The sequence below is a fragment of the Hyperolius riggenbachi genome, chromosome 12 (assembly GCF_040937935.1).
Source record: "Hyperolius riggenbachi isolate aHypRig1 chromosome 12, aHypRig1.pri, whole genome shotgun sequence".
Taxonomy (NCBI): Eukaryota; Metazoa; Chordata; class Amphibia; order Anura; family Hyperoliidae; genus Hyperolius; species Hyperolius riggenbachi.
Genome location: NC_090657.1, coordinates 204,901,282 through 204,923,163, shown reverse-complemented (window position 1 = coordinate 204,923,163; position 21,882 = coordinate 204,901,282). Strand labels below are relative to the sequence as shown.

Genomic DNA, 21,882 nt, shown 5'->3' with positions numbered 1-21,882 from the left:
ACAGGAGACAATAGTTTTCACCAAAAAAGGCCAAATTTGCATGTTCACACACCTAGAAAAAAAGGCCCCATAAAACATTATTATACACTGTTTTTGTTGATCATGATAGAGACAGCTGATTTTAATATCTTTAATTTTTTTTTTTTTGGCGAGGGGAGGAGTGCGTAAGGTTCATCAAATGAATATTTGAAACATGCAAAAAAGAGACATCAAAAGAAGAGACAAAAAAAATGAATAATGGAAATACAATAAATATGTTTTTATTTTTAACATTTTAAAAATGAAAAGAGAATAGAAACAACACAAAAACTACAAACACAAAGATAATTTAATTTGTAACGAATCTTCATATATTAAAGCAGCCAAATTATCACATATTTAAGAAAGTTCTTAGTTTTAATTGCAAAAATTTGTACTGCATGCTGTTCGCTTTAGGAAATTAAGCCTAATATTTATGCTAATTTTATAATGAAATTACATTTATTTCCCATGGCAATAAATATCATTTGGAAATGAATTTATGTAATACACGTACTTTTCAATCAACTACATTACCTTGCAGCATTTTCGAAGACTAGTATTACCACAATAATAAATAATCATATATGTAAATCACAGCTCAAAAATTCTAAACTGGCAATCTAAACAATTAACTGCTTTTTTTTTTCTTTTTATATGATTGACATTTTTATAAAACCAGAACATGTAGTCAACATGACAAATTACTAACTAACTGCAAGTTAGACAGATGATAATATAATAAAATTACTCAAGAATGTCTTTTTTTTCAGTTTTTTTTTCTATTTCTCTTTATTGTGCCTTTAAGACCTTTTTACGTTCATGTTTTAGCTGCTTCCTGCTTTCTTTTGTGGTTTTAGTGCCTTTTATTTGCTCTCAGTGGTTTAACATCTGCAATATCAATTTAAATGCAACAAGATTATTTTATGTGACCTTCAGAGCATAAGAAGGCTGGAGATGTAATCCACGGATTATTAGTTAAACTAATTATAGTATAGAAAGTGTGATGGTACATGACACAAGTTGCGTAGAGCAGGTTTAAGGACAAGAAGCGTTTCAGTTCATCTTTCATTAAACACAGTAATTATCTTGTTGATGGACGTGTAAAAAGAGCTACATAAACAGTCTTAAGTAAAAAAAATTCAGGAGCTTTCAAGTTACTGTTTTTTTTCTTTCAGCTTTTCCTTGACTTTTTGCGGTTCGTACTGGATCAAACGCAAAATTTCTTTGTTGTTGACTATACCCTGGATAAATTCCCCTTCCGTCAACCGATCTGAAAAAAGGATAATTCAAATTAGCAGTGGTTTCAAACATGAAGTTTAATGGCCTTTTTTTTTCATTTTTTCAGTGTATCTATAAAAAATTTACTTCAATGTTACTTTTTTTTTTTTACAAGCATCAGCAGCATCTTAGAGGGGTTTCCTGACCACATTGTTAAGTTTCCTCAGCTCGCTCTTGCAGTCTAGGATGAAGGTTTGCATTATAGTTTTCTTGCAAAATTATAGAAATATTAACTAGGAGTAAAAACATGCAGATTAACTAAAGAAGTATTATAGTGCAGGCATTGATTAGTGTTTCCTCGAGGAGGTAGAAGAGAGTATTATTATTATTTATTATAAAACGCCAACATATTACACAGCGCTGGACAATAAATAGGGTTATGATGGGGGGGGGGGGGACAGAACTTCATCTGACCCACCTCTGCCACATTTTTACCCACTGTCCAGAGCTGCAGAATCTGCAGTCTGAATTTCATAAGGGGCTGCCATCTTAATTCTTGTGAATTAAAGAAAATATCTTACCTGTATAGCTGAGGTTGGCCCCAAAAAGTAATCACTACCCCTGCAGCTTCCCTGCCATAAGATTGCTTACACTAGAGGGTATGTTCAGGAATTCATGCATGCTTTAAAAATTCTGTTACATAAGTACCGTATATACTCGCAAGCAAGCCGACCCGCATATAAGCCGACCACCCAACTTTTACCTGGAAAACCAGGAAAAAACGATTGACCCTCATATAAGCCAGGGGTAGGAAATGCTGTCCGTGTGATCCCCCCAGTGTGTCCTGGTATAGCTAGTATAGTGCCCAGTATAGCTAGTATAGTGCCCAGTATGGGTAGGTAGTGCCCCAGTATAGCTAGTATAGTGCCCAGTATAGCTAGTATAGTGCCCAGTATGGGTAGGCAGTGCCCCAATATAGCTAGTATCGTGCCCAGTATAGCTAGTATAGTGCCCAGTATAGCTAGTATTGTGCCCAGTATAGCTAGTAAAGTGCCCAGTATGGGTAGGTAGTGCCCCAGTACAGCTAGTATAATGCCCAGTATAGCTAGTATCGTGCCCAGTATAGCTAGTATAGTGCCCAGTATAGCTAGTATCGTGCCCAGTATGGGTAGGTAGTGCCCTAATATAGCGAGTATAGTGCCCAGTATAGTTAGTATAGTGCCCAGCATGGGTAGGTAGTTCCCCAGTATAGCTAGTATAGTGCCCAGTATAGCTAGTATCGTGCCCAGTATAGCTAGTATCGTGCGCAGTATAGCTAGTATAGTGCTCAGTATGAGTAGGTAGTGCCCCAGTATAGCTAGTATAGTGCCCAGTATAGCTAGTATAGTGCCCAGTATAGGTAGGTAGTGCACCACCCCGCTCCCCCCACGGCCGCTGCTGCTATTACCTTAGCTTGGCGCTGCTTTTATTCTCCTGTCCTGCTCGTAATAACTAATTCACAGCAGCGCGCCCCACGGCGGCTGCTGTAATGAGGGAGGAAGCCGTAGAGAAAGCGGCTTCCTATAGCGGCGATGTGTATCGCCATTACTATGGGAACCGCTCTCTCTCTACGGCTCCCTCCCTCATCACAGCAGCCGCCGTGGGGCGCGCTGCTGTGAATTAGTTATTACGAGCAGGACAGGAGAATAGAAGCGGCGCCGAGCTAAGGTAATAGCAGCGGCGGCCGTGGGGGGAGCGGGGATTTCTACCACATGACTCGCAAGCAAGGCGACCCCCCAACTTTTGACCCACTTTTTGGGGGTCAAAAATTCGGCTTGCTTGCAAGTATATACGGTAATGCTTACTAAGCTTTTGAGTAAGTCTGAATTCCTACTTGTCACAGTTAAAATTTATCTCTAGGAAATAATAGTAGGTCTGAATACTTTCTAGGGTTGAGTACTATCTTAACAGTTACTTGTGTTGCAAGGATTCATAAAACTGTTGCTTGCCGATTATACATAAAAAAATAAAGGTTTTTATTAAACCCCCATCAGGGTCAGCTTTTATGTAAAGTTAATAGAAATGAAAGTGGGATTAAAAATCAAAATTACATTTTTTGCTTTAAAACATAAAACACAGTATAAAAAAAACGAATATAAAACACTATGGCCTCAATTTACTAAACCTATCTCCTGTCTTTAATAACTCTTCTAGAGTTGTTACCATGGTGATAAGGCATGTAGTATTCAGGAAACATTTTACCTCAGGCAAGCCTAAAGTTAACTCTTCTGTCTTTAAATTAACTCTCCAATCCTTAAAATAACTCCAGAGTAAAAGACAGGCTGTTAATTAGCTGCATGTGAAAATAACTACAGAGGAGGTAAATTAACTACACAGGAGGTAAATTAACTACAGAGGAGGTAAATTAACTACAGGAGAGGTAACTTAAGGAATGAAGAGGTAAGATAACTCTCTCACGTGTGGAGGTAAGTTTTCTCTTGCTTTATTATCTCTAGCATGATCTTAGTGAATTGAGGCCTATGAGGCCTGGAACCCACTAGAAAGTGTAAAGCACTATCGCAATCACTAGCGATTTGTGGTAGCGTTTTTTCAAGCACTTTTGGGAGCGATTTCCCTGCTCCAATACAATTCATTAGAATGGAAACGCTCCCAAAATGCTCTATTTTCTTAATCACAATCGCTCTAGTGGAATCTGTCCCATCCATTTACATTGGCAGAGTTATTAGGGAAATTGTTAGTGATTTAAAGCGCTCCCTAAACGCTAAAAAAAACGCTCTAGCGTGTTCCAGGCCTGAGACTGTTCTGTTGTCATTTGAATACATATTTATACCTCACTGAATCTAACTGTTAGAATTTCTGTAGGACAAAATATCAGTTACTGTATATTCTGTATAAGACTTTTTAACCCTTGAAAATCTTCTGAAAAGTCAGGGGTCGTCTTATATGCCGGTTGTCATTGATGCTGGGTGATACGCCCTATCCTGTTACCGTCTCTCAGATCTTGCTGCTGAGGACTGTAGTGAAGAGGCGCAGGCGCACATGTGTGAGATCTGAGAGGCAGAGAAGGAGGTAAATAGGAAACAAGGGTGGGCCTGAAGGGTGAAAGAGGCGTGTTTTATGGGCACAGCACAATCTATTCTTCCATAACGCCCTGATAAACAGGAAGACAAGGAGAGCTGACCAATCCAACCAGTCATTTGCCTATATACTGTTTTATACTGGGTACCACATACAATACAGCACCACTATCTGTTCATACACAGCACTAGTATATGATGTGTTTTTATTTTTATTTGGTGTGCATTAGAAGAGGGCTAGTCTTCTAAGGGGAGTATATCCCAAACGTTTTATTTTATCTGGAAAAGTTGGGGGTCGTCTTATACGCCGGAATATACGGTAGATTTAAGTAATTAGCAAGCAAACAGCAGAAACTTTTCAACCTTGTTTACTCAGTGTAGTACACTTCAAACACAATCTAATAATGCTGTCCAACAACAACAAGCTTATGAATTAGCAGATAACCATAGTGAAAAGCTAATCCTACCCTCTGTTCTCCCGCTGTTTATCCCAGGGACTAATGCGCATGTGCGACCCTGACTGTGCGCCTCCTTGGTTGGTTGGTTAGCCAGTGATAGGGCTAGGCACATTGAAAAGTATTGCAGAATATGTTGATGCTAGATAAATACAAAATAAATAAATGCCTTTCCTTATTGAAATTCAATAGGCAGCATTTCAGGTAAAAACAAGCTACTTGCAAATAAAAAGCGCGAACAATGATGATGGCTGCCATATATAAGGATTTTCTGATTAACTTCAATACAGGTACTCATGAATTTGATAATAGACCAAATATTTTACACACATTGCTTCAAAATCCTTTATAGGTACCAATAACTAGAATTTGTGACAAAAGTTTAAACAGAGGTACCAAAATCAGGATAAAGTATTTAAAAAACGGTTAAAATGGAGGTAATGATGGACTTACCTCCCCAGTAACTAGACACAGATTCTGTTGATTCTTGGTCAACAAAACATTTTTTTTAGAGTACTTCATAATGCATTATTATTGTTTTTGTTGACTAAAAATCTAAAAAATCTGTGTCTATTTATTGGGGAGGTAACTCCACCACTACCTCCTTTTTAACCGGTTTTTAAATATTTTATCCTGATTTTAGCACCTCTGTTTCAACCTTTGTCACACTGTAAAGTCCACCCTTAGGGCTGGTGCACACCAAAAACCGCAAGCAGATCCGCAAAACGCTAGCAGATTTTGAAACGCTTTTTCTTCTTTTTCTGCAGCGTTTCAGCTAGCGTTTTGCGGTTTTGTGTAGCGGTTTTGGTGTAGTAGATTTCATGTATTGTTACAGTAAAGCTGTTACTGAACAGCTACTGTAACAAAAAACGCCTGGCAAACCGCTCTGAAGTGCCGTTTTTCAGAGCGGTTTGCGTTTTTCCTATACTTAACATTGAGGCAGAAACGCATCCGCAATCCAAAATCTGCAGCAGCCCGGGAGTATGCGTTTCTGCAAAACGCCTCCCGCTCTGGTGTGCACCAGCCCATTGAAATACATTACCCTAGCAGATCCGCACCCGCAAGCGGATCGCAAACTGCAGCCGAACCGCTCTGGTGTGCACTAGGCCTTAGTGGATGGGAGCTACCTCTTTGTTTCCGATCTACATAGAGTGACTTTTTTAGCCTGAGTAGGGTCAGGTCTAATCTCCCCACCTGCCTGTACTGTGGTTGCCACGTTTGAAAGTATAATTACTTATACGCTGTTCATTTCTTCTCGACATAACAACTTAATACACTATATTGGGCTCTCGTGTCCCTTTTTTTGTTTCCAATAACTAGAATTATTCACATGCAAGTATCTTGTTTGATAATATGAAGAGTTTTCTTAGCAGTGCTTTGTGTGGCCTGCTCTTCCACACATAATGTGTTTCCCACACTCCCCCCAACCCTCAGTGGTGATATTTCACCTGCAGTAGTTTGTGTCTCCTCCCCTCATTTAAGGGTGAGAATTCCCTGCAGAGGTATGTGTCTCCTCTCCTCCAACAAAGGGAATATTTCCTGACTATAACTGTTTGTCCCCTCTCCTCTCACAATGGTGAGAATTTCTTGCAGTGTGCTACATGTGCTTTCCTCTCTCAGTTGTGAGAATTTTCTACAGTAGTTTGTCAGAGGTGTAGCTATGGGGGAGGGGGGCAAGGGGGTACATTTCTCCCCGGGCGCAGCACTGTGAGGACACTCAGTGTGGCCATGCACCCCCACGTGCAGGAGAGGTGGCTCGCTGGCTGCCCAAAATGCCCCTGCTTCTCTCCCTCCTTATGTAGTGGAGTATTAATAACAGCAGAAGTCTCACCAGCTTAGACGTTCCAGCATCCACCGCTTAGTAGCAACGGCATCATTTGATAAGAGACACTGCTCTTACCAAGGAGAGCACCCTAGGCACGCTGCAGAGGACAGATGATGTCATCGCTGGTACGTTGGAGCTGGTAAGTCGTGAGATGCTGTTACATCTGGCTATGTAAAGGGGGACACTTCTGGCTATCTAAACGGGGGAAGGGGGTGCATCTGGCTATCTGAAATAGAGAAGGGGCACATTTGGCTCTCTAAACAGGGAAGGGGGCACATCTGGCTATCTAAAGGGTAGAACATCTGATAGTGGGGCACACTGGCTATCTGAATGGGGGAATGGGCACACTTGGCTATCTATGAGGGGGAAGGGGGCACTTCTGGCGATCTAAACAGCATTTGTACATGTGGCTCCACTCATGACAACTCCCACATTCATGCTGCATGGCCAGGTGCAGAAGGACTATCCAAAGGGGGGGGGGGGCACAAAAACGTTGTCCCCAGGCGCTGAGAACTCTAGCTACACCTCTGTTGTTTCTGTGATCTAATGATGAAATTTCCCTTTTCCTTTCACAATGGTAACATTTCCCAGGAGTAGTTTGTGTTCCTGCCCCTCCCACAAGGAAGACATTTCCCAGAAGCAGTTTGAGTATCTCCCATCCCACAAAGGTGAGGTTTCAATGAAGATGTGTGTATATACTCTACAAACACAGTGGTGAGTCTGGTGACTGTTCTTATGTCTTTGCCTCTCTGACGATGCTGAGATTATCCTGATGTACTTTGCATTCCCCCTCCCACGATGGGGAGATTTCTCTCCGCTAGATTGCGTCTCCTCCTCATCGCATGGCAAAGAATTAATAGGGCTAAATACAAGCAGACATCAACAACATTTAAAGCACACACCTACAACAATAAATTAAGGTCAAGGATAAAAATGAAAATATTTGATCATATTTATTTATTGTGCTGAATTGTAAAAAAATGTTTCTTATTTATTTTTGTATTAGGATGCTGTCAAATGTTACGCATAACAGTTTCAGTTTTTGGGTGCTTCATTATTTAATTAGAGAGGGATGTATCTGGTCGAATCCCTCCACTCACTACACACAGATTGCCAATCGATTTCCACATTCCCCAGTGACATCCCCCCCCCGGGCAGTGCAGAATTTCCCAGTGACATCCCCTCCCCCAACTAGCAGTGCAGTATTCCCCAGTGCCCCCCTCCCCGAGCAGTGCAGTACTTCCCAGTGACATCCCCACCCCCGAGCAGTGCAGTATTTCCTAGTGCCCCCTCCTCGAGCAGTGCGTTAAAATGCATGCAAAACACAAGAAAAACGCATGTGCGTAAAAAAAACACAAACGCACATGACAGAAAACGAGCTTTAACACACTGACAAGTGTGCACTCAGCCTAAAGTGAATCTGAAGCCTTATTAACCATTTCAGCCTTTTGGACATAGCTGCTACGTCCAAAAGGCTGCTGCTGCGCGCTCCCGCGGCCGATTGCGCGCCTGCACTCTACCTTGCCACTGTCCGTTGTCCCAGAGATCAATGAATGGGAACGCAGTTCTCATTTATTGATCTAAGTCCCCGTTAGAAAGACCGATAGCTCCTATAGAAACTGCGATCTTTCTGAATTAAAAAAAAAAATTCACCTCCTCCCTACACTTTCTGTAAGTGAGAGTGCTCGCATACAGAATAGGTAAAAATAAATAAATGACTGAGGACATCTTGTGGCCAAATAGTAAAACTACATCTAGACACATTTTTTTTCTATTTAACACAATCACATACATTTAAAATTAACTGTTTACCTCCCACACTCCAAAAAAATACCCAAATAAAATTTTTAACTTATAAAAAATAAAAAATTACACTTAAACAAACAAACAAACAAAAAACATAGTTACCTAAGGGTCTGAACTTTTTAATGTGCATGTCAAGAGGGTTTGTTACTAATGTTTTTAAATTATACGCTTGTAAATAGTGATGGACGCAAAACTGAAAAATATGCACCTTTATTTCCAAATAAAATATTGGCGCCATAAATTGTGATAGGGACATAAATTAAATGGTGTAATAACCGGGACAAATGGGCAAATAAAATACATAGGTTTTAATTATGGTAACATGTATTATTTTAAAGCTATAATGGCCAAACACTGAGAAATAATGAATGTTTTTATTTTTTTCTTAATATTACTGTTTAAAATGCATTTAGAATAAAATAATTCTTAGCAAAATGTACCACCCAAAGAAAGCCTAATTGGTGGCGAAAAAAAACAAGATATAGATCAATTCATTATGATAAGTTGTGATTAAGTTATTGGCGAATGAATGGGAGGTGAAAATTGCTCGGATGCATAAGGTGAAAAACGACTGAAGGCTGAAGTGGTTAAAAAAACAAAAACAAAAAAGAGATACCATATATACTTTAGTATAGGCTGAGTTTTTGGGCCCAAATGTGGGGGTCTCGGCCTATACTTGAGTCACTGAGCCAGCTAACCCACTTCTGAACAGCCTGCACTGAATATCTGCAAGTCCAGGATAGACACAGCCGTACCACTGAGCTCCGCTGTGTCTATGGGGGGGGGGGGGGGGGCACACTCAGAAGCGGGTTATACACTCAGTGTTGATCTAGGCCTCACCTCAATCTGCCAACATGCTCTCTGTCATGGAGGGGTCGGCAAAGCACACTGTCACTGTGGGAGGCTTTGGAAGTTTTCAGGAGCTCAAGTGCTCTTGAGGACAGGCGGCTCTGTACTGCATACGCGCGAGTGCGCAAGAGAGTGCACAGCATGGAGCAGCCTGTCTTTGAGAGCCTGAGTGCTCCCAAAGACTTCCAAAGCCCACTCAAAGCGGAGGAGAGCAGACTCCCACCGGTCGGATTACATCTGCTTGTCAGAATTTTGCAAGATCTTAAACTAACTCACTGCTGCAGGAGTTAGTCCACTGAAACATCATGTGTATCTCAACAGAGGTGCTGCGTTTAGACCTCCCATGCCACCAAGAAAAATATAATCTAATTGCTTTGCAATTGCAGTATTCAGGTGCTGCCTTATTTTCTATGACTTTGGCTTTTGCACTTTATAAAGTGCAATAAAAATCAAATTTGAACAGCAACTGGTCTGAGTGTATTAAGTGATAAAGATGCTAATCCTGCATTCAAAACTTTCAAAACTTTTTCTGCTGTTATGGTTTGGAGTTATCACATACCTTAGGAGCACTGCCCCTTTAATTGCCAAACAGTTGCATGCTGGGGGGTATTTTTATCTATGATATAGTCCTACTCTTCCCTTTATTTCCCCCTCCTTCTAATAGCTTAAGACAGTGCACTTCCTAGTATAGACCTCCGTGGGAGTGTCTGAAGACTCTGGGAGGAGGGTGGGTAATGCATACACAATTAGCAAGAGGAGAAAAAAAGAGTGAGTGAGGAAATGATGTCAGGAGGTCAGGTCAAAGGTAACCAAGATGGAAACTGTCTAGAATAGGATTCTCTGCTTTTCCTTTATAAAATTCACAGGAATCATAACATGGACAGCATGGCCGGCCTTTCACCTGAGCGACTGGAGCGGTCGCTCAGGGCGCTGGCTTCCAGGGGGGCGCACAGGCACATTCATCTACCTTGTCTGGACTGACCCTGGCAACATTTCTACCTGGCTGCGGGCTCCAGGTCCTTGTGTTGCTGCTGCTAGTGGTTGCTACGGCTCCAACCCAGCCCCCCCCTGTACTGCTGGGGCTGATGGGGGTGAAGACTCCAGTAACCTGCTGCTGCCTCTTGTGGAGCATGTGTGAGCCGTGCATGCCAGCAGTGCCGCCCCTCACTCACAGCGATGTCTGATTGGACAGCTATGCACTAAAGTGGGAATCTGCCTATACATACTAAAGGGGGATCTGCCCTTGTACACTAAAGGGGGGGGGGGGGATGATCTGCATATATAAACTAAAAGGGGGTGATCTTCCTATATACACTAAAAGGAGGATCTGACTATATGCACTAAGGGGGATCTACCTATATACACTAAAGGTGGTGGTGGGGGGCTGACTATATGCACTAAAAAGGGGGGGGGGGGATTAATGGTTATCCTCCTGTGCTCAGTTACTTGATTCCTGAGCCTAGCTGCAGTATGAAGTGTAAAGGGATCCTAGAGTTCACGTACCATTTTCATTTTGAAATTCTATCATTTTTATTTAAATTCCATTTCAGTGTTTCGTCATCTTTCAATGACTATAGAGCCTGTTTCCATAAACGATAAACAAGTTTTTTTTGGTTTTTGCTGTTACTATTTATTCTTGCTAAAACAAAAGTAAGTGGCCCATATGCAATTCACTTTTTCTCCTGGGTTTTCTCCAAGGTGATATTTTCATACCTTATTAATAAAATGCCTTTTAAGCCAGAGGCAAGCATGAAAATACTTTTGACTGTACTTTTACGCCTGCTTTTGGTATTTTTCAATTGCAGAGTGCTGAAAGGTTATTTTATACAGAAGATGAAAGATTCTCTCCTAGGAGAAAACTCAGGTGAAAAAATGAATTGCATATGGCCCTTGGCCCATACAGTATGCAATTCAACTTTTCACCCGAGTTTTCTCCTGGGTGATAATTTTAAACTTATCAATAAAATGCTTTTTAAGCCACCAGAAAGCAAGAAAATACTCAAAATAATTTTGATAGTACTTTTTCACCAACTTTGTGGTACTTTTGTAGTTGAAAAGTGCTGGAAAGTTATTTTAAATCGAAGATGAAAAATTATCTCCTAGGAGAAAACTCAGGTGAAAAAGTGAATTGCATATGGGCCCTTGTCATAAAATGCATTTTAAACCACCAGCAAGCAAGAAAAAACAATCATTTTGTTAGCACTTTTTCACCAACTTTTAGGTACTTTTTCAATTGTAAAATGCTGAAAAGTTACCGTATTTTAAAACGAAGATGAAACTTATCTCCTAGGAGATGTCTCAGGAGAAAAGGTGAATTGCCTATGGACTTGTGTGTGTGTGTGTGTGTGTGTGTGTGTGCGTGTGTATGTGCACGTGCAAAGAGGATGAATGGGGGGGCACCAAAATCTGGCTTCGCTCAGATCGCTGTACAACCTAAGGCCGGCCCTGATGGACAGTGCAATACATTTGTAAGTAGAATTAGTATTTATCTACTTATATATGTGTTTTTTATTTCCAGGTTGCATGGGTGTCACTTCTTCTTTTGAAATGTTATTTCTTGTTCTGAATGGTAAAAAAAATAAAAACATTCTTTTTGTATTAGGATCCTATCAAATATTAAACATAGCAGTTTCAGCTTTTGGTTGGTCCACCAAGTGGTTTTACTGATATTGGAATCCTATTTTACAGCTACAGTATACAAGCAGACTGCGCTGCAGGGCTTTTTGGATCGCCAATTATCCCTCACATCCAGGCTACCGCTTCTTCAGTCGGCTCCCCTTGGGCAGGAGGTGTTGTTTTATCACCACCAAGAGCTCAAGGCACAGAAACAGCTTCTTCCTCTCAGCTGTGAACTCTCTGAACTCTATGGGACTGATTCACAAAGCGTGCTAACAGTTAGCACGCTGGTGAAAAGCCCTTTATCATGCCTAAACTCAGTTTAGGTGTGATAAGTTTAGGTGTGATAAGTTTAGGCATGATAAGTTTAGGCGTGATAAGTTTAAGCACCAACTGGGTTAGCACCGCAGTGCACAGCTGATCAAAAGTTTTGCGCTAGCAAAGTCTGGTGCACTTTGCATAGAGTTTAATGGCGCTGCTTTGCGTGCGGGACTTTGCGCACGATCTAAACTTATCATGCCTAAACTTAGCACGCCTAAACTTATCACGCCTAAACTGGCTTTTCACCAGCGTGGTGCAATGGTTATCACGCCTAAAGTCTCTAACTGGGTTAGCACCGCTTTGTGAATCGAGCCCTATGCACTCTACTATTCCCTCCAAGCATTATCCCATCCGTTGATCATTCTCCCCATACACACTGTTTTTTTCTGCATGTACAAGCCTGTCTATGATAGAATTTGTAGCACTGTGCACTTTGTACAATCTGTGGTTAACTCTGTGTGTAACTCTTTTCTGGTAATGATGCATTGATTGCATCATTCCTACTGTTTAAACTGCAAGAGGGGAGTACGGTCTCAATCTGTCTAAAAAGACCACAGTTTATAGCACAGATAGGTTGTGATGCAGGAAATGTCCAGTGTCTAGGGTTCTGACCAATCTTTTTTTTTCACAAGTGATTTGATATTAACTAATCAAGGAGTTTAAACACAGAAAATAAGAAAGAAGCTCTGCAAGTGTCTGCACATATTTAAGAAAACATTTGTGTCTTGAATGGGGCTTTAAAATGCTTTTGTAAACCTAAAGGATTATTCTTGAACCAACTTTTAATCCTTAATATTGTTTGGATTAAAAATTAACTTTTTTTCTTTACTATTAAAGGATACCAGAGCCCAAATGAAGCTGAGAAATGGGGGGAGCTGGCATGTATGGTGAGCTGTCCTGATGCTCACCACTCCCCATTCTCCTTTCTGCCCCTCCAGTACCTGTAATTGCCCTCCTGCCCTGTCTTCAGGTCGGCTTTGTTGGACATCAGTGTACCTGTGCTGGCTGGGCTGCACGTGCACTACAGCATGCAACTGCGGCTGGGAGTGCATGCACAGAGTGCTCTCGGCCATGGTTGTGTGCTGTAGTACACGTGCAGCCTGGCCAGCTCAGGTGTACTGATGCCCAACCAATCCGACCGGCAGAAGGGCCGGAGCCCAATTACAGGTATCGGAGGGGGTAGAAAGGAGAACGTGGGGAGCGGTGAGCATCAGGACAGCTCACTATACAAGCCTTCTTCCCCCCCCCCCCCCCGGTTTCTCATCTTCAGTTGCTCTCTGGTATCCTTTAAACCTTATTAACCCCCCACCACCACCACCACCAAAAAAAGAAAAACACAATACAGTATATCAGTTCTATTTGCCTACCGTCTTCTTTAGATGCTCGGGTACCTGCCACAAAAAGACTAATTTTAATTAAAAAAATAATAATAATTCTATTAAAAGTATCTGGTACATTCTTTCCTGTGAGAATCAAAACTCACCCTTCCTGAAACAGGTACTATACATGTTGTATTGTTTGTAACTATGTAAAATTTCTGTGTCAAATGTAAATTACCATTGTCCTTCTTCCCAAAGAAATCCCATATTTTATTGGTTCTCTTGTCTGGGGTATTTTCATCTTCTGGAAGATGCTTATGGTCTTCAGGATTAATCATTCTGAATATTGCCTGGGAAGGAGCAAAACATTTTATCACCTACTTAACTGGGACATAGGTAAAATATTACCAAGAGTCAACAGCAGACATTTAAGCATATCAACATAAATCGTCTTTCTTACCTGCAAAATGCATCACTAGTTCCAGCTTGGAACGGCTGGATTTAGTTTTATTATTTATTTATTTATTGTACTTATAAAGCGCCAACATATTACGCAGCGCTGAACATTAGTTTAGGTTACAGACAATATTTAGGGGTGACATACAGCAATATGACAATACAGGAATACAAGAAAACCAGATCACACACCATAGTATGAGTACCAGGTAATGCTTAGTCAGTCACTGGATGGAGCATGGAGATTAGGCAAGTTAGGTTCACTCAGATGCATATTATGGGTTCACAGTAATGGAGGTGCATGATCAGGTAGGACACAAAAGGAGGAGGACCCTGCCCAAAGGCTTACAATCTAGAGGGAGAGGTAAGGACACGAATGGTAGGGGACCAGAGTTCAGCTGTAGGTTTAGAGCACTTGTGAGGGGTAGTAGGCCAGAGTGAAAAGGTGAGTTTTGAGGGCTTTCTTGAAGATGTTGAAGGAGGGGGCTGCCCTAATGGGTGGAGGTAGGGAGTTCCATAGTGTTGGAGCAGCTCTTGAGAAGTCCTGGAGGCGTGCATGGGACTGGGTGATGCGGGGATTTATTGAAAACCAAGAAAAGATAACAGAAGATAGTGTTTCTCTTGGTGTTAGTGTGCCACATTTAGTTATAGTACTTAAAAAAATAAAAATATGTTACCATAAATGCATGAATGTAATGCATTTTTTTTAGCATGTATGTCCTAATATTTAAATTTTTTAGAGTTATACAGGTTTGAAGGCAAAATATGATGGTTAGAAAAGAGTCTGGTTTTATGTATATGCTAATCAGGTCTCTGTCATCACTGAAACCTGAAAACAGTAAATCAAGATTTTTTTTAATATCGCAATCATGGGCTTCAGTGTTCTCCCCAGGCTTTTTTAGCTGGGTGCTCCACCCGGCTAATTTTGGTGAACACCCAGCTGTCATCGATTTGCCTCCTAATCCTCCTCCTATTCTGTAAGCAGAGTTGCATGGAGAAAAACCGGCCCTGCATTCCCCTGGTTGCGCCCCACCCGACTACTTTTTCATGCCGCCCAGCTGGAAACAAATTCTGGGGAGAACACTGGGCTTGAATAATATGTGTCAGATTGGTTTGATTTTTCAAAAAGTACAGCTGATTAAGAAAATCAGTTGATGAAAAAATGAAAATAAATATTTACCTCGTAATTTACCTCATAATTTACTCATTTGCCCCACCTAGGAGGCAGAAGTTGGGTTTAGCAAATCAAAGCTTTTAGCAGTTTAACGATTTAACAAGTAGCTCACTGGTCCCAATTTCCAGTTCATTAGATGAAGCTTTCTTTTTGGTACTTTTTCATTTGCAAAGTACTGAAAAGTTACTTGGTAGGGAAGTTGAAAAATAATCTCCTGAAAGAAAACTCTGGAGAATGATATCCTCTATAATAAAACCCCTGTGTCCCTGCGTCACGCTGTCCCTGTTTAGCTGGTCCGTGCTTTTTGCTTCTGTGCATGTGCGTAGCATGGACCCAGCCTCACAGAGACAGGAGGACGGGGCCGAGGCCATGGAGACAGGTGGGCGTGTGAGCGGGTGGCCGGGTGTGCGCACGTCGGGTGCACTCGCATGAGCAGTAACATGCGGCAGGCGGCAAGAAACAGACCCTAGAGCCCGTTTTTAAACGGGCTTGAGTCTATTAGTCCATTTATAATCATCTACCATTTTATTGTCTCTTTATTGTGTTTATCAATTATTTGTGAAAAGAAAATTACTTAACTTATGGACTCAATCAAATGGACCCCCTATATATTTTAAAAAGTAGTAACCGCATGCATACAAACAAACACTGATGCTTTTGAACTGTGGGTGTGGAGAAGGCTACTGAGAGTTCCCTGGACTGCTAGAAGATCTAACCAGTCAATATTTAAGGAAATAAGGCCAGAGAGTGTTCACTAGAAGGGCTGATACTACTATTAAAACTCAAATACTCTGGTCACATAATGAGAAGACTGGTTTTTTTGGAGAGATCCTTTAGCTTCAAAAAATTTAGGGCAAAAGAAGAAGAGGATGACAGAGGCTAAGATGGATAGACAGTATATATGAAGCCAGGAACATGCCTGAAAGAAGGAGTGATTGACAGAGACATCTGGCGTGCAAAAGTACATATGGTCATGAAGAGTCAACTAAACGACTGAGGAGGAGGAATGATCACATAAGTCCAACATGATTTTGGGAAAAATGCTTATGTTTTGAATGGCACCCATAACATCTCTGTCTTAGGTAAATCTGATTATACAGGTTAATCTCTCCATGGACAATAACAAATGCTTTCCACTAACACAATCTAGCTTTGTGCTGACTCTTTCTTTGGCAACCCTTCCTCCTTTACAGGATGAACACTCATGCTTGGTCAATCCAAGTGTGCATGCTAAATTACAAAAGATTATATTTTAGCAGTCAGTTTGAAATGGTACATCTTTGTATTATCTGGAGTCTGTAAGTAGCTTGGCTTTACCTTAAGTAAATAAACCATCTCATTAAGCCAAAATCATTTAGGTGGGCTGGCCATAACGTATACCTAATGAAGCTTAATATACTTACATCATAATGGATTGGTTTTGTTACAAAAGGTCTTAGGTTTTACTCTAATCTTCCTTGGTTTCCAAGAACTAATTGGGTTTAAAAAATGACTTATAGATTGGTACTTATAGATAAGATGACTCTTGCCCAACTGAGCCAATTTCAATTGGATCAGAAGATGATTATTGCATCTCTAAGTACCAGGACACAACCTCAGTAAATCATTCTTTGATTACTGACTAGATTGCCCATTTTTATTTGTTTTTCTCAATCCTTTATTCATCCAGTACATCAAGACTGCTCCAGTATTATGAGAGTACTTTTCACAGAACCACTGTTCAAAGAAGACATGCTGGTCAGATAACATCTTTCTATTTCTTTGATCATCACCGAATCTTATTTATATGACTACCTTTAGTTTAGCAAACAATGGCCTCAATTCACTAAGATCATGCTGGAGATAATAAGGCAAGAGAAAACTTACCTCCACACAGTGAGAGAGTTATCTTATCTCTTCATTCCTTACGTTACCTCTTCTGTAGTTAATTTACCTCCTCTGTAGTTACGTTACCTCCTCTGTAGTTATTTTCACACGCAGTTAATGAACAGCCTGTCTTTAACTCTGGAGTTATTTTAAGGATTGAAGAGTTAACTTTAGGTTTGCCTGAGGTAAAATGTTTCCTGAATACTACATGCCTTATCACCATGGTAACAACTCTAGAAGAGTTATTAAAGACAGGAGATAAGCTTAGTGAATTGAGGCCAATGACCAATATGTGATTAAACTTTTTCCTCTGAGCTTACTTTTAAGAGATATTTTTTCATCTTATATTTAAAATAACTTTTAAATCACCAGAAAACAATGAAATGCTCAGAATAATTTGGACAGTACTTTTTCACCTACTTTTTCAATTGCAGTTTTTTAAAGTTATTTTAAACAGAAAATGAAAAATGATCTCCTAGGAGAAAACTTAGGAGAAAAAGTGAATTGCCTCTTCAATTGCCTCTCCATGCAGAATCCTGTTTTGCCTTTTGTGCATTTTGAGTTCTATGTTAATAAAGAGTTTTACAAATGTTATTGTTGTAATTCATGATTGATGAAATCTCCATACATTGGGTATCATTCATAAACAGGCTGTCGGTAGTGCGGGAAAACACCGTTCTTCTCCGCAACCGGTAATTAAGACTTCTGGGTGGCCATTCATAAAGAAGTCTGCCTGTTGCGGAAGAAGTGCGGAGGTTTTCTGGAGGAAGCTGGCGGCAGCGTGGCGGAAGACATGCGGAAACTTAAAAGCTGCCCGATTCCCTCCCTGCGCTGCTCTGTCTGATGCTGCTTGGGAGGTCCCTCCCATTCATTTATATGTATTCCGCCCGCCTATCGCTACTGTCGAGCAAGCGGTATTTTCCTTCCGGATACCGCTTGCTCTAATCTTTATGAATGGATGTGTTTGTTACTTTTTCTAGATTAATCTAGAAAAACTCCGCACAAGGCGGAAATGTATCGCTCTGTCACCTTTTCATGCGGAAAGAGCCTTTATGAATGGGGCTTATGCTGAGTGGTCGGGAAAGTCACCGGTGTTAAGCATTTCCGCATGCGGAAATGCTTTATGAATGATACCCAAAGTTTTGGTTTCATTGAAGCTCATCAATTCAGCACACAGAGCCCGGTCCAATTCACTTTGCTCCGAGGAGATCATATTTCATCTTCTGTTTAAAATAACTTTTCAGCATTCTGCAACTGAAAAAGTACCAAAAAGTAGATGAGAAAGTACTGTCAAAATTATTCTGAGTATTGTTCTACTGCTGGTGGCTTAAAAGGCATTTTATTCATGATGTGAAAATAAACCTAGGAAAAAGAGTGATTTGGATTGGGCCCATAGAGCCATGTGCAATTAGCCTTTTCTCCTGAGTTTTCTCCTAGATGATACTTAAACACCTTATTAATAAAATGCTTTTTGAGCCACCAGCAAGCAAGAAAATGCTCAGAATAATGGACTACTTCTTCAACTCATTTTTGGTACTTTATCAATTGCAGAGCCTTGAAAAGTTATTTCAAATAAAAAAATGAATACTTGTCTCCTAGGAGAAAACTCAGGAGAAAAATGTAATTGCATATGGGCCGTAGTGTCCTAGTGCTCTGCATGTGACATAACTAGGTGACAGGCTCAGCACTGCAAGGATTACAGCTTATGGATTCTCAGCATACATTTCCAGTAAGTGTCCTTGATTTTGAAAAAACCACGACCGCCTGAACTTATTGTCTCAGGCCTGGGGCACACCAGAGGAGTTTTTCTGAGCGTTTTGAGTTTTTAAATCTGCTGCTAATGTTATCCTATGTGTCTGTGCACACTGGAGCAATGAGGTTTTGTAAAAAAAAAAACCCATAGCATTACATTAGGAAAAGCTTTTGAAACCTCTAAAAGCTCTTTCCAATGTAATGCTATGGGGATTTTTACAAAACCTCATTGCTCCAGTGTGCACAGACACATAGGATGACATTAGCAGCAGATTTAAAAACTCAAAACGCTCAGAAAAACTCCTCTGGTGTGCCCCAGGCCTTTCAGTAGATGCATATGCATGTGCCTGCAATCACTAATTTACCAAGAATTTTACAAAACCCACTTTTTTTTCTGATGCCAGCCATGAGAATGTTGCAAAACTTGTCAGAAATTGTTATTAACTTTAAGCCAGGACTACAAGGTCACTTGTGTTCTCCTATTACTTCTAGTGCAATAAATCACGCAAAGTGCATTAAAATCAGGATCCGTTTCTATTTAAAATAGCATAGCTTAAATGGCTGTATATTTTTCCTGTATTGGAGAATGCAGAAAATATATTGGAAGCGTGTCCGATGTTTACAAGCTCTCAGGAAGGTACTTTAAATGGTTAATCAATAATGCAACCTAATTATTGTCAGAAAATCTAATCAGCAATATTAATATACTGGACTAACAAGTGGAAAAATAGTAATGGCTGTAAATTAAATGCACTTTTTATTCTTACTAAATGGAATCGCTATAAAGTCAGCTCTGGTAATGAGGTACAATAAAATGTACAAGTCAATTATTAAACTATTTGAGTTTTATGTTTTCTCTATCATACATATCCTTTTTGATTTAGTGGTGATGTCATGAATTAATTAACAGCAATTCCCTGGACATTTCTTAGTCTGTAATTTTTAAAGAAATTTGCATAAAATGAGCCTAGTCATATTTTACATTATTACATTTATTTTAATTAAGATCATTCTGCTGACTATGCGTGCTGTATTGTAATACAGTTGAAAAAAAAGTAATTTATTAAAAAGTTGAAAAACGTAATAATTGCGATACAGGGCCAGGAAATTTACTGGTTATAGTTTCAGACTGTAAATGAGTCTTGTCACTCTTGTTCTTTGGTTTAAAATGACAAATTCAACGTGGGAGGAAAATATTTATAATTGCTCTTACAAACTCTTTGATCGCAGGGCCTTTCAAACATGTTTTAAGGTCCAAAAGTTATTTGGTATGTAAACAAATTTTTGATAGGTTCTTGCCTTCTATGAAAAACAAGTTGTCAGTAATGATTCTAACAGATCTAGAGATCAGCAGTGTGCAAATGGTGCAAACTGTGAATGGACAAGATCAAATAAGGATTACGTTGAATGAGTACATTAAGCTAAGGGTTGGTTCTGTATTCCAATTTGTTTAAACAGAACTTTTGTTATTTAAGTCATTTTAAATCTAGATTTTTTTTTCACCACACATGATCAAAATCATGATCAGTGTTTCCCACATAGGTCATTTAATCACTTCCGGCACCCAGCTTTCTTTGGGTGTGGTTTCCTGCAAAACATGCAGAGTTTGGTGGGACTAGGACATTAATATAGATGAACTCGTATCTTAGTAACACTTATTTTTGTCTGACCTATGTTTCCTTCAATATAGCATGCATTTAACTATGAATACAAAATTAAGTACTATACCGTAATTATTTCAAGAACTTCTATTTTGCTAATGGTCCCATTCCCATCCACATCGTATAAACAGAAAGCCCACTCTAGTTTTTGGTTGGCTTTGCCAGATGAGGTCATATGAAGAGCTATCATGTATTCCTTAAAATCCAGCGTGCCATCGTTGTTGGCATCGAAACTTCGGAAGACATGGTGGGCGTACGCTTTAGGGTCAGCGTCGGGAAAGAACTTGGAGTAGATGGTTTCAAACTGTTTCTTGCTAATTCTCCCACTGGGACACTCCTTCAAAAAAGACTGATACCAAGTGCACAATTCCTCTTGAGAAAATTTGGTGTTCAACTGCAACTCCTCCAAAATCTCTTTGGAAAGGGCTCCACTTTTGCTGTTGCCCATGGTGAAGAAGTTTTTCTAGAATCTAAAATGAGGAGCTTTCCTATTGTCCTACAAGACCAAACACAGGAAGGTACTGAGCAAGAGGGCTTCTCAGCAGGATAAATCCAGCTAATGCCTTTTTGGGATTATGAGGGTTTAGGCGTCACAAACAGAATCATATTCACTCTGTGATATCACAGGACTCTGGAATTTCAATTCACTGATTGACAAAACAAGCTAATGATGAAGCGTCATCATCTCTTCATGGGTGTCAATATTATTTTATGATGGCACAGTTTTGCAGGTGGGGAATTGTTTAATAGTCAGCATTATAGATCACAAAGCGATATGTATTTTGACCTAGCTTCACAAGCACAACTAAGAAGCCATTTCAGTATATACATATACTGTATACAACATTTTATTTACTACACCCTTAATAGTTTGCCGTCTGGCTCTACTTGTGTTCACAATCATATATATGTAATTGTGATGTTTTGAGGATTGTTATAGGTGAGTTCTGAATTATGTATAACAAACTTCATTAGACGGCTGACTATACAATGGGCATATTATCCTAAATATTATGAATATTACATGGATTCAGTTCAAATTACATGTTAAAGAAGAACTGCTCCTGCTGGCACAGTGGTGGCTGCTAATTAGTGGCTGTTACTGCTGCTGGCACAGTGGCAGCTGCTAATCAGTGGCTGTTACTGCTGCTGGCATAGTGGCTGCTGCTAATCAGTAACTGTTACTGTTGCTGGTATAGCAGGAGCAGCTAATCAGTGGCTGTTATTGCTGCTGGCACTGTGGTGGCTGCTAATCAGTGGCTGTTACTGCTGCTGGCATAGTGGCAGCTACTAATTAGGGGCTGCTGCTGGCACAGTGGCAGCTGCTACTGAGTCGCTGGTACTGCTACAGTGGTGGCTGATACGGCCTGTAATCCGCATGGAATTAACTATAGAGAGCTGTGGGGGCCACCAGATATTCCTCAACGGGCAGCATTTGGCCAACGGGACAGACATTGGACATGCCT

General features: G+C 40.3%; 1 protein-coding gene across 1 annotated transcript; it reads right to left on the bottom strand.

Annotated features, from left to right (window-relative positions):
- Positions 1-389: 389 nt before the first annotated feature.
- RCVRN (recoverin) lies at positions 390-20,958 on the bottom strand. Its single transcript, XM_068262264.1, has 3 exons — positions 20,484-20,958; positions 13,746-13,857; positions 390-1,291 (listed from the first exon to the last, which is right to left on the bottom strand). Exons 1-3 carry the CDS (start codon positions 20,862-20,864, stop codon positions 1,176-1,178), a joined length of 609 nt encoding a protein of 202 aa, XP_068118365.1. The 5' UTR covers positions 20,865-20,958; the 3' UTR covers positions 390-1,175.
- Between the last annotated feature and the right edge of the window lie 924 nt (positions 20,959-21,882).